This window comes from Terrapene carolina, unplaced genomic scaffold (assembly GCF_002925995.2).
Source record: "Terrapene carolina triunguis isolate 2854851 unplaced genomic scaffold, T_m_triunguis-2.0 Scaffold714, whole genome shotgun sequence".
NCBI lineage: Eukaryota > Metazoa > Chordata > Testudines > Emydidae > Terrapene > Terrapene triunguis.
The window spans coordinates 19354618-19367718 of NW_020665065.1; the positions used below are offsets into that span (position 1 = coordinate 19354618).

At 47.4% G+C, this 13101-nt stretch overlaps 1 protein-coding gene across 1 annotated transcript in view; it reads right to left on the reverse strand.

Annotated features, from left to right (window-relative positions):
- Positions 1-444: 444 nt before the first annotated feature.
- The window catches only part of CUNH1orf50 (chromosome unknown C1orf50 homolog), a 19116-nt gene continuing 6459 nt past the window's right edge, over positions 445-13101 (reverse strand). The window contains exons 3-5 of the mRNA XM_026660118.1: positions 4269-4355; positions 2541-2672; positions 445-891 (exon numbers count right to left, since the gene is read on the reverse strand). Coding sequence (XP_026515903.1) covers positions 706-891; positions 2541-2672; positions 4269-4355 — 405 coding nt within the window. The 3' untranslated portion in view covers positions 445-705. The remainder of the gene's footprint in view (positions 892-2540; positions 2673-4268; positions 4356-13101) is intronic.

Here is a 13101-nt window from a genome sequence, read left to right on the forward strand (position 1 = left end):
GGTTGTAGAACTCAACATGAGGCTCCTGGTGGGGAGCTGAGAGCCCCTGGGGACTGCAGCCTCACTGGGAGCAGGGAGCCCCCCATTCGTCCTGGGGTAATAGCCTGAGCTGTGATGGATTTTGTCAATTTCATGGCTCCAGCACTGAACTGTGAAATTGACAAGAATGACAGCCAACAGCCAATGTAAATATCCCAGAGTGTACACACACACACACACACACACACACAGTGTCACCCTAACTACACCGACACAAGCCCCATGCCTTGGAGTCCCATGGAGGTGGAGTTATTATATCTGAGTAACAGGTCACTTACATCAGCAGGAGCAAGGCTGTAGTGTGTGCACTGTCATAATTGGGTCCATGTAGGCTGCCTTATGTCCACCTAACTCTGTAGTGTAGACCAGGCCCTAGTAAATCATGGGAGAAGATACTAGAGGAACTTGAGAGATGTCTGTTCTTAGAGATGGTAGAGTAATTAACCAAACTACAAGTTGTCAGATGCTGTGGGACAAGGCAGAAATGGTTTGTGTTAGAGTTTTAAATGAAAATCTGGAACTAGGGGTAGCTGAACTGAGCTGCTGAAGTCTGTTTTCATTTCTTGGTCTCTATTCTTAGAACTCCTTTTGCAGTAGTCAGGTAAGGAAAATCCATCCTCTTCTAGAAGCGGTTCAGAATGCCGGAGCTGTTCTTGCCGGCCTGCGTCACTTGGTGAGGCCTTGGAAGTTGGGCTCCGTACACTGAGGCAACACTGCCTGCTGGCTCAGCAGCTTGTCAAGGATGCTAATTTCAGCATCTCGTTTCTCAATGTTCTCGGATGAAGTCCAGGACATGTCGTGCTGAAGCTTATAGGCACCAAGGAACTCATGTGGGCAATTGGTCCCCCATTCCTGTAGAAAACAGGTGACAAGTTCATGTCAGGATTTGGTCTCACTCACGGGAAGTTCAGCTGTTACACAGATTACACACAGGTCTGTCTACTAGGACTGAACTGCTCTACCAACATTGATAGATTTTAATATTCAGAGTGCTGTCACACTTCCTAACAAAGGACTTTCCCCAGTTTTGAAAGCTTGCTTCCCTTCTTGTGGTACTAATGATTTGCTAGCCCTCCGAAGGAAAAAGTTGTACCTAGACACAAACGTGGTGTATTTGAGTGTGTGCTCACTAACAGGAAAATAAAAATGGAAGGTATATGTTAAGAATAGTAAAGCATATAATAGCTATGCGCGTGATATGGGGGGTGGGGGGAGATGGGACTCAGCGGATCTTGCCTAGACATATCTGTTCGGGGGGAAAGGGGGAAACAGGGGGGAAAAGAGGACAGATACCAAGAGTCATATGAATTGGAGGATTCAAGCAAACTCACTCATGTTAGTTTGGTTTGATGAAATACCCAAATGCTGGTTTCAAAAAACTTAACACGAGTACCAGGCTATTCAGAGCCTGTGACCGCCCTAGACATGCGAGATTAAGCAACCCTGCTGATGACTCAGGCATATTTTAAGGCCTATTACCATACTTTCTAATACAAGCTCTGTGCAGTGACAGAGCTGACAGGGACAGAGCAGTGGCTTAGCCAACTAGAGGCATTCATTGCCATGGGCCTCGATTTGTGGTTTGCTCCTTTCTGTACTATGCCATTACAAAATTTGTTTTTATTAAAGAATGTGAATTGGATATTGGACACTTCAGAGAGAAAATACAACTTTTACCTCAGAGGAGGTTCCTCGGAGTGGGGTAACATCATGAGCAAAGCCCTAGGAGGCTGTGATCTCTATTCCTGAACAATCACAGTACTGGTATAGAGTGAGCATGGTCACCAGAAGGGGGTACATGGGGGTGGGAGGAGATGGTATCACATAACATAGCATTCCAGCCCTTTGGGGCATGTCATATGTAACCCTCTTGATATGTAACAAGACTCCTCAATTTTATATTTAATGAAAACTCTAAAGGTTCTTTAGCTCACACCCAAGGAAAGGACAGTTGTGGCTGCCTGGAGCAGGGGAGCTTCTCTGAGACCTCCCCACTAACAGTTAAGTAGCCCCCGGTTTCCATGTCTAAACACATGAAATGCTCAACTGTGAGGAGTCAGTGAATCAACTTTTGGGCTTAAACATTGGAAAAGATTGTCCTGAGAAGATTCACTGACATGGGGTTCAGAGGAGATGGATTGGCCAGCATGCATGTTAATTCCACCAGGAGGGGACTCCTTGAAATCTCCCATTCAGTTCTCAGGTCAACCTAGATTTTTTTTTTTTTTTGGCCTGCTTTCTAAACAGCTAAAATCTTTTCAGCTTTCCTCAAAGACTATTTCACCATACAGCTCCCAAGCCAACCCGTGAACACAAACCAAGTCACCAACAACAAAAACTACCCTCTTAAGAGCAGCTTTGGTAAGTGCACCCCCATTAGGTCAATGGACCCTTTGCTGAGAGAGCCGACAGAATGAGACAGCCCCCAATGTGTGCTGGCGACATCCCCTTCATGCTCACTCTTGATTCCCACTCTTACACAAGAGTAGGTTACCACCTACCTTAGGAGAAAGGATGGAAAAGTATCTCTGGCCACTTTCCCGCCTGTACAGGTAGTAGATGTTTCCTGGTTTCTTCACAATATTGCAGGCTACATGATGAAGATCAGCATCTCTGTTAGCTTCGTCCAAGACCTACACACAACAGAATTGTAAGACTCCTGCCCCCTCTGAAATCCACAGCTGAAAAATAAAATGCAACGCTAACACCTCAGACTATACAGCACGCCCTCCAGCACTGAAACACAGCAGCAATTCTCCACCAGGAACACTATGCTGTAGTTCTGGAAAGGAAGGGAAGAACCTCCCTCAGTAAAGTCAACTAAACAATATGGGCTAATTTGTGCCAATGTTTCATAACTATCAGCACTACGTAGACTCTTCCCTTGGAATCTAGCTTGGCTGTTCCATCTAACAGACCTGCTAGACAAAGGCCACAGGTTTATTAGTGAGCATGGGGCTTCATGGCTCCAAATTTCAAGTTCCAGGACTTGCTTCTTAGAAGTTGGGGGGAAAGGAAAACTTTTATAGTTATCTGTTAACTCTCTGAGGCTTCCGTAGGTGTCTACAATGGCCAACTACAACCCAATGGAGTGTCAGAGCTAAGACCTGCTAATGATGGATCACCACCAAAGACTCTGGGCTGCTGAGCTGAGGGAAGCAACACAGATCCTGCCTTTACTAGATTAAAGCACTTGCCTTTCACACATGGGTTCAAATCTGTCTCAGGATCACAAATCAGTCAAGTAACTGAGATCAAGTCTATAGGGAACTGTGTCCTTAACAAGCGAGGACAGAAATTCCCTGTGAAAAGCACGTTACACACCCATCCTTGACACCTCTGCTACTTTCGAAACAGTCATACAGACCTCGAAATCTTGTCCTCCCTTGGCTTTTGTAATTGTGTCAGCTCTGAGCTCGCCTTCCATCTCCCTGGTCATTCAGTCAGTATCTCCTTTGGTGGACCCTCCTCCTATTCTCCATAGACCCCCCCCAGGTTTATATCCTAAACCCAATCCTCTTCTCCCTTTACATCCATCCTCTCTGAAAATCTAACTACTCACATGGCTTCATTTAGCTTTTTATGAAGAGGACAGCTCTAGCTCTCCACTCTATGGAATCCCAGATCTCCTCCTGGATGTTTTGCAATCAAGATTAATTTAACATAGCTAAAACCAAGCTTCCCAAACCACTTTCCTTCCCAAACCTGGGAGTAAGCCATCTTTGAGTACTCTTTCTCCTACCCCACACATTCAGGTTGCATCCAAACCTTGTTGTTTCTTCCTCTGTAACACCTAAGATGTTAGCTTAGATACTGGAGCACAATTCTGTGGTGTGGGAGGTTTATGTCACAAATCCTATCATTCCAGTGAGACAGCTGCTTTTGCTTTAGAGAGCGCTCCTTTCCCAAAGAGTATGAAGTGTACAATCTCCTTTACTCCATAAAGTTGGGAGCCAGCTCAAAGGTCTGACAGTTGCTGGTCACATATTCTGTATCAAGACTTTTGCCCTCCTCCTTCCACACACTACTCATTCCTGGAAAGGGATTTCTCTGCCAGCGACAGAACGGTTTGTGAAAGAAGAGTTGGACTGCTGCCTGGTTTTTCCTGTTCTCTGTACCATGAAATGGATACACAACTCCAAACCATGTACCATTCTGACAGGTACTAGAAAGCAGTTCAACCTGCAGGATTGACAGATAAGCACTGATAATGCTAAATTCTTCCTTACCTTCCGGGCCTGCTCCTGCAGATACCGGATTTGCTCAGCTATGACAGTCAATCTGTTGCAGGCATTAGCTCGGATGAATTCATCTGCCTGTAGGAAAGAGGGAAATTTTAATAAGCAGGCATCAGAGAAAACTTACTGGCCTTCTCACTCCTTGCAAAGATTAGTCTGTATGGGTTCAATGCCTGCCAGCTCCACTCCCACCATGTCGGCCTTGCTGACCTCACCAAAACTCAGGCTGGTTATTTCAGGTAATGTTATGGAAATTGCACAGTGTGCATTGTTACACGAAGACTGGCATGAAAACTTGCCATAAGCAGCCTGAGTTTTGGTATGGTCATAAAGTAAGTGCTTCCTGAACCTGTCTGACAAGGTTTAGGCTCTGAAACACGAGATTTGTCATTTAGCCAGGCAAAAGCTCCTAGTGTAAATACAGCTAGACAACAAAACCTTACTTTTGCTGGTAAAGCTTGTTTAATTCGAGAACCTGCAATAGGCTATACCAGTAGAAGCTCAGTTTTGCCAGTATAAGTTGTGTCCACTAGGAGTGCTTTGATGGTACAGTATAAAAGTTTAGTCACACTTCCTGTAGCAATAAGTTCCACTCTTCAATTGTGTGAAAAAGTATTTCTTTTTATCTATTTTTAATTTCCCACCTTTTAATTCCATTAAACATTCCCTTCTTACGTTTTGAGACAGGAGAACAGAAGTTCCTGATCTACCTTCTCTAAGCCATTCATTGTTTTATGTATTTTTTATCATGTCCTGTCTTCTTGTTCTCCTTTCAAAGGCAAACAAGTCCAATCCTTTCCTCGATCATTCTTCTCACTCTTCTCTGAACCACCTCGATCGCTGCAATATGAAGTATAAGCCTATGTCTAAACTTAAAACACTACTGCAGCTGCGCCACTGTAGCACTTCAGTGTAAACATTTACTACAGCAATGTTCTCCCATCACTGTAGTAATATCCACCACCCTGCAAGGCAGAACTCTTCCATCCACGTAGTGGCTACATTGGGATTTAGGTCAGTTTAACTACATGGCTCAGGGGTGTGGCTTTTTCACACCCCTGAGCAAAGTAGCTGGGTCAATCTAGGGGTATGTCTACACTACGAGAGTAGTTCGATTTTAGTTAAATCGAATATGTGCAATCGATATTAGAAAGTCGAACGTGTGTGTCTACACTAAGGACAGTAATTCGACTTTGTCAGTCCACACTACCAGGGAAAGCGTCGACATTGGAAGCAGTGCACTGTGGGCAGCTATCCCACAGTTCCCGCAGTCCCCGCTGCCCATTGGAATTCTGGGTCGAGCCCCCAATGGCTTCTGGGTAAAAAATTGTGGCGAGGGTGCTTTTGGGTAACTGTCGTCATCCGTCAGTCACTACCGCCCTGCCTCCCTCCCTGAAAGCGCCGGCGGGAAATCAGTTCGCGCACTTTTTGATCAGTGACAGCGCGGACGCCACAGCACTGCGATCATGGATCCCGCTGCGACCATCGCTGCAGTTGTGGCCGTTCTCAACACCTCGCAGCTTATCATACACCTTTCCCACAGGCAGATGCAGAGAAATCAGGCGAGGAGGCTACGGCACCGCCGTGAGGGCCTGAAGTCGGAGAGTAGCACAGAGCTGTCAGAAACCACGAGCCCCAGCGCCCAGGACATCACGGTGGCAATGGGGCATGTGGATTTTGTTGAACGGCGATTCTGGGCCCGGGAAACAAGCACGGACTGGTGGGACCGCATAGTGCTTCAGGTCTGGGATGAATCCCAGTGGCTGCGAAACTTTCGCATGCGGAAGGGGACTTTCCTGGAACTTTGTGACTTGCTGTCCCCTGCCCTGAAGCGCAAGGACACCCGCATGCGAGCAGCCCTGACTGTCCAGAAGCGAGTGGCCATAGCCCTCTGGAAGCTTGCAACGCCGGACAGCTACCGGTCAGTCGCGAACCACTTTGGTGTGGGCAAATCTACCGTGGGGGTTGTTGTCATGCAAGTAGCCAAGGCAATCGTCAAGGTACTGCTGTCAAAGGTAGTGACCCTGGGAAACGCGCAGGCCATCATAGATGGCTTCGCTGCGATGGGATTCCCAAACTGCGGTGGGGCTATAGATGGGACTCACATCCCTATCCTGGGACCGGGCCACCAGGCCAGCCAGTACATCAATAGAAAGGGCTACTTTTCAATGGTGCTGCAAGCACTGGTGGACCATCGGGGACGGTTTACAAACATCTACGTCGGATGGCCGGGCAAGGTTCATGACGCTCGCGTGTTCAGGAACTCTGGTCTGTTTAGACGGCTGCAGGAAGGTATTTACTTCCCGGACCACAAGATAACTGTTGGGGATGTGGAGATGCCTACAGTGATCCTCGGGGACCCAGCCTACCCGCTAATGCCCTGGCTCATGAAGCCCTATACTGGCGCCCTGGACACAGAAAAAGAACTCTTCAACTACCGGCTGAGCAAGTGCAGAATGGTGGTGGAGTGTGCTTTTGGCCGTCTCAAAGGGAGATGGAGAAGCTTACTCACTCGCTGTGATCTCAGCGAAACCAATATCCCCATCGTTATTGCAGCTTGCTGTGTGCTCCACAATCTGTGTGAGAGCAAGGGGGAGACCTTTATGGCGGGGTGGGAGGTTGAGGCAAATAGCCTGGCTGCTGATTACGCCCAGCCAGACAGCCGGGCGATTAGAAGAGCCCAGCGGGACGCGCTGTGCATCCGGGAGGCTTTGAAAGCCAGTTTCAAGGCTGAGCAGGGTACCCAGTGACTTTTAAGTTTGTGGACACAGAGGCAGAACTTGCCCCCGTTTCTTTACCCAGTTGCCGTCGACTATCCTCTCCACTTACATACCCCCTTCACCCCCTTCCCAAAAAATAAAATCTGTTCTGTTTTGTTAATGGACACCGTTGTCTTTATTACTGTTTTCGCGGGAATGTTTTAAACCTGGGACGCAGACTGTGGCGGGGGGCGGGTTTAGGGTTGTGATGCAAATGATGCTTCTAAACTCCAGGAATGACAGGCTCCGCGGTGGTGGACTGGTTGTTTCAACGGAGCCTGCCAGCCCTCCTGGCCAGGACTGCGTGTATGTGTCGACTATGTGACTGTCTTGCAGGGGGAGGAGGGTTACAGACCCCCTGCTGCGCGGCTCTGTGATGCAGGGTAAGGACCGCAGCATAAGATCTGTAACTGCCCTCCCCCGCCACCAAGTCACAGAGCAACACCACCGCCCCCACCACACAAAACATGAAAACCACCTCCCAGACTGACCAGGATAACTAGTCACTGCACTGTATATGTGCCCTGCTGCTGCACCTGCCCCCTGCTAAAGGTGACTGTCCTGTCCAATGACCAAGCCCCTTCCCCCCCCTTCAGACAGACTCCCCTCCAAAAGAAGAGGATGGAAACAGAAATGAACAGAAACGTATTCTTTATTAACAACCGCACATGGAACGGGGGGGTGAAACTTGGACGGGGTCTTGTGTGAGGCGGGTAGGAAAGGACTTTTCAAATTTTGGGGAATGAGAGCCTTCTAGTGGTAGAGCAGTCCGCAGGGGTGGAGTGAAATTTTTCCCGGCCCCTTCCACCCCTCCGTGTTTGGACTTTGGGTGAGGGGGGTATGGGACTTGGTGGCGGGGCAGGGCAGTTACAGAGAGACTGCAGCGGGGCTCTCTCCTCCTGCCTCCGGTCCTGCAGAACATCCACAAGGCGGCGGAGCGTGTCCGTTTGCTCCCTCATTAGTCCAAGCAGCGTTTGAGTAGCCTGCCTGTCCTCCTGTCGCCACCTCTCCTCCCGTTCCATGTTTGCCCGGTGCATTTGGGACAAGTTCTCCCTCCACTGTGTCTGCTGGGCTGCCTGTGCTCGGGAGCATCCCATTAGTTCAGCAAACATGTCTTCCCGTGTCCTCTTCTTCCTCCTCCTAATGTGCGCTAGCCTCTGGGCAGATGTGGCTGTGGGAATTGGAAAAAGGGAGTGAATTCCTGAGACAGAGCAATGTATCTGTGAACAGAGAACATAGTCTTTCTCTGTGAACAAGACCATGCAGAGCACCTATCACACGCGCACTGAGGACAAGGTCGAATTTTCGGCCCTCGCCTACAGTGCCTGCGGTCTTGCTGTGGCGAGCTGAGGAGCAGGGCAGGACACCGGACTTTGTCTAGATGGCAAACATGGTAAGCCGTAGACTTGTGGCCGCTTAAAACTTTAAGAGTGGCACTGGCCTTCTTTCACATAGAAAGCAATGCGAGTCTCTGCTGGCAGCAATCCTGCAAGCATGAACTCTGGCCCTGTCCCAGCCCCTCGCGGCTGTAAACCGCGTGGCTGTAAACCGGCGGTTGCAGTTCTGTAAAGGGACGGGCAAGCAGTCCCAATACTAACTTTCCCCTACCTAATTCACAGCAGGGAGTCATGCCAGACATCACCCTCCTGAAGGTCTCCGAGAGCCAGAAGGAGAAGATGCTCCGGGACAGCCTGCAGAAACCGGGGCCATTTGCTGCACTGCTCTGCAAGGCCATGATCCCGGAGTACCTGCTGGCGTTGTGGCAGGGAAACGTGTCCTACCCCGGGGGGCCTAATAAGCTCTCCCTGCCCAGGAACCTGCTGATGAGGCTGGAAAAACACCTGCAGGAGGTGTATGAGGAGTTCTCCCCGGAGGATGTCGCCTCGATCCCCGGTTACATTGACCAGTTCTTGGCTTAGGTGCCCTTGGAGGGACAAATGACTGCAGGGTTTTGGGCACTATAATCATGAAGCGGACATTGTGAAATTTTTTGAAAATGGTTCGGACTATATATTGAGGCGCCCAAAGACAGAGTAATCATGATACACTTTGCACTGATTCCCCTTTTGTTTGACTTTCCTGTTTACATGTTTTAAAGCACTTTACCCACTGTTAATATTTTAAATATGCCAGTTATGTTGTAAATAAATGTTTGGATATTTAAAACACTTACTGCTTGATCCTTCCCCTGAATCTGTGTCTGGGATAACGGCTGGGGAGGGTTGGTAGGGGATCTCTGTCAGGGTGATGAAGAGCTCCTGGCTGTCGGGCAAATCAGCGTTGTAAGCGCTGTCTACTGCCTCGTCCTCCTCATCTCCTTCCTCCTCTTCCCCGTCCGCTGAGGAACCGGCCGCGGACAATATCCCATCCTCAGAGTCCACGGTCAGGGGTGGGGTAGTGGTGGCGGCCGCACCTAGGATGGAATGCAGTGCCTCGTAGAAACGGGATGTGTGGGGCTGGGATCCAGAGCGTCCGTTTGCCTCTTTGGTCTTCTGGTAGCCTTGTCTCAGCTCCTTGATTTTCACGCGGCACTGCGTTGCATCCCGGCTGTAGCCTCTCTCTGCCATGGCTTTAGAGATCTTCTCATAGGTCTTTGCATTCCGTCTTTTGGAGCGCAGCTCGGAAAGCACGGACTCATCTCCCCACACAGCGATGAGATCCAAGACTTCCCGATCCGTCCATGCTGGGGCCCTCTTTCTATTGGATTGCACGGCCATCTCTGCTGGAGAGCTCTGCATCGTTGCCACTGCTGCCACTGCTGCTGAGCTCGCCACGGTGTCCAAACAGAAACTGCGCTTCAAACTGCCCAGACAGGAAAAGGAATTCAAATTTTCCCGGGGTGTGGCTGGTCAGAGCATCCGAGCTCGGACTGCTGTCCAGAGCGTCAACAGAGTGGTGCACTGTGGGATAGCTCCCGGAGCTATTAGCGTCGATTTCCATCCACACCTAGCCTAATTCGATATGGCCATTTCGAATTTAGCGCTACTCCTCTCGTTGGGGAGGATTACAGAAATCGATTTAAAGAGAGCTCTATGTCGAACTAAATGGCTTCCTGGTGTGGACGGGTGCAGGGTTAATTCGATATAACGGCGCTAAATTCGACATAAAAGCCTAGTGTAGACCAGGCCTAGATTTCTAGTGTAGAACAGCCCTTATAGTCTGCTGCTATGGAAACAACTGCCTCTTCTTCCTCATTCTGATTGACTAAACAAGTGATGCCTTTTCCCTTGATTTTTTTCTATTTCAAGTACAACCTTGAAAGAAGGGACCAAAAGTGAATTATTTGTGTTACAGTAGTGCATAGAGGCCCCAAGCAAGATCGGGGCCCCAATGTCAAGCGACATATATACCGTATATATTTGTTCATTAGCCCGTTCATTTATAAGCCGACCCCCCCCAAAATGGATAGGTAAAAATAGCAAAAACTGTACGACCCTTTCATAAGCCGACCCTATATTTCAGGGGTTGGAAAACTTTGGCTCCCGGCACATCAGGATAAGCCGCTGGCGGATTGGGACATTTTGTTTACCTGGAGCTTTCACAGGCACGGAGCCCCTGAGCTCCTAGTGGTCGTGGCGCCACTTCCCACAGCTCTCATTGGCTGGGAACGGCAAACTACGACCACAGGGAGCTGAGGGGCTCCATGCCTGTGAACGCTCCTGGTAAACAAAACGACAATGTATTAGACATTCAATTCAATGATTCCATAGAGTTTAAAATCATCAAATTTTGGTGTAGACCCGTTTATAAGCCAACCCCCGCTCTTTGAAGCGTCACTTTTTTACCAAAAATATTCAGCTTATGAATGAGTATATACAGTATATGCTTTCCCAGTCCAGTGCTTTAACCTGAAGACAAGCCCGCCTTCCTGTCTGAATGCTGCATTCCACAGGCGGATGGACCATCTATTCGTATATGTAGTAATACCCTCTTATTCCGTTCCTACAAACGGGTCTCTTATTGGTTTTAACCAGGACTGTGTGTATTCCAAGATTCTGCAGCAGCAGAATTTACAGTGGAATTCATCCCTTGCTGAATTGAGCTCCAGAATCTGAGCTTTCAAGGGTTTTTTAATTGTTTCTAGTCCTTATCATTGCAGCATAGTCACATGAACCAAATGTGAACCCATGTTCTTATCCTGACTGAGGGTGTGTCTACACTACAAGTGCTACAGCAGCACAGCTGTTGTAGTGTGGAGACACTTGCTACAATGATGGAAGGCGTTTTTCTGTCACTGCAGTAAAGCCACCCCCTTGCAAGGCAGTAACTAATCCATTAACCTAATGATGCCTATACCAAGGCTTAGGTTGGGCTAAGTATGACTCTCGGCATGTGTGAAAAATTCACACCCCTGAGTGATGCACCTAGGTCAACCTACGTTTTACGTGTAGACCAAGCCTGAGCAGGGTACCAAGGGGTTCTGCTGCCCTCCATTGCTTACTCGTCTAGGTCCAGTGTGAGTTCTTCAGACAGTCAGACATCGTTGTGTAGAGATCATTGCTGACCAACTGGTGACAGCCCACCCCAAGGCTGCCAAGTCCCACAATAGATGCTTCTAAGATGCCCACATTAGAAGCAAGAGGAAGAGCAAACAGAGGGAATAAGGACAACCCAGGGAATTAGAGACCTATTAGCTTAACTTCAATACCTGGAAAGATAATGGAGCAAATCAATCAATCCATTTGTAACCACATAGAAGATAATAAGGCGATAAGTAACAGTCAACATGGATTTGTCAAGAACAAATCACATCAAACCAACCTAATGTCCTTCTTTGACAGGGTAACAAGCCTTGCGGATAAGGTTGAAGCAGTAGATGTGAGATAGCTCAACCTTAGTACGGCTTTTGATATGGTTTCATATGACTGTCTCAAACAAACTACCGAAATATAGCCTAGACGAATCTGCTATAATGTAGGTGCACAACTGGTTGGAAAAGAGTACTCAGAGTAGTTATCAATGGTTGACAGTCAAGCTGGAAGGACATATCAAGTGAGGACCTGCAGGAATTTGTCCTGGGTCTAGTTCTATTCAATATCTTCATAAATGATTTTGATAATGGCAAAGAGAGTACACTTATAAAGTTCGCAGACAATACCAAGCTGGAAGAGGTTGCAAGCACTTTGGATAACAGGATTAGAATTCAAAATGATATTGGCAAACTAGAGAAATTAACTGAAATAAACAGGATGAAATTCAATGAAGACAAATGCAAAGTCTTACACTTAGGAAGGAATAATGAATTGCAAAAATGCAAAATGGACAACGATTGCTGAGAAAGGAGTACTGCAGAACAGGATTTGAGGGTTATAATGGATCACAAACTAAGTATGGGAGTACTTGTGGCACCTTAGAGACTAAAATTTATTTGAGCATAAGCTTTCGTGGGCTACAGCTCACTTCTTCGGATGCATAGAATGGAACATATATTGAGGAGACATATATATACACACATACAGAGAGCATGAAGTTGTAAGACAACTCCCACCTTTTCATGCTCTCTGTATGTGTATATATCTCTCTATCTCTATAATATATATATATATCCATCCTCAATATATGTTCCATTCTATGCATTCGAAGAAGTGGGCTGTAGCCCACGAAAGCTTATGCTCAAATAAATTTGCTAGTCTCTAAGGTGCCACAAGTACTCCTGTTCTTTTTGCAGATACAGACTAACACGGCTACTCTGAAAACTAAGTATGAACCAGCAATGTTGCAACAAAAGAAAACATGATTCTGGGTTGTACAGTATTAGCAGGAGCGTTGTAAGGAAGACAAAAGAAGTATTTCTTCCACTCTACTCAGGACTGTTAAGGCCTCAACTGGAGAACTGTGTCCAGTTCTGGGCACAAAACTTCAGGAAAGATGTGGACAAATTGGAGAAATTTCAGAGAAGAGCAACAAAATGATTAAAGGTCTAAAAAACATAACCTATGAGGAAAGACTGAAAAAACCCACTATGTTTATTTGGTTTGGACAAGAGAAGACAGAGGGAACATGGTGTCAATCTTCAAATACATAAAAGGCTGTTATAAAGAGGAGGGTGATATTGTTCTTCCTAT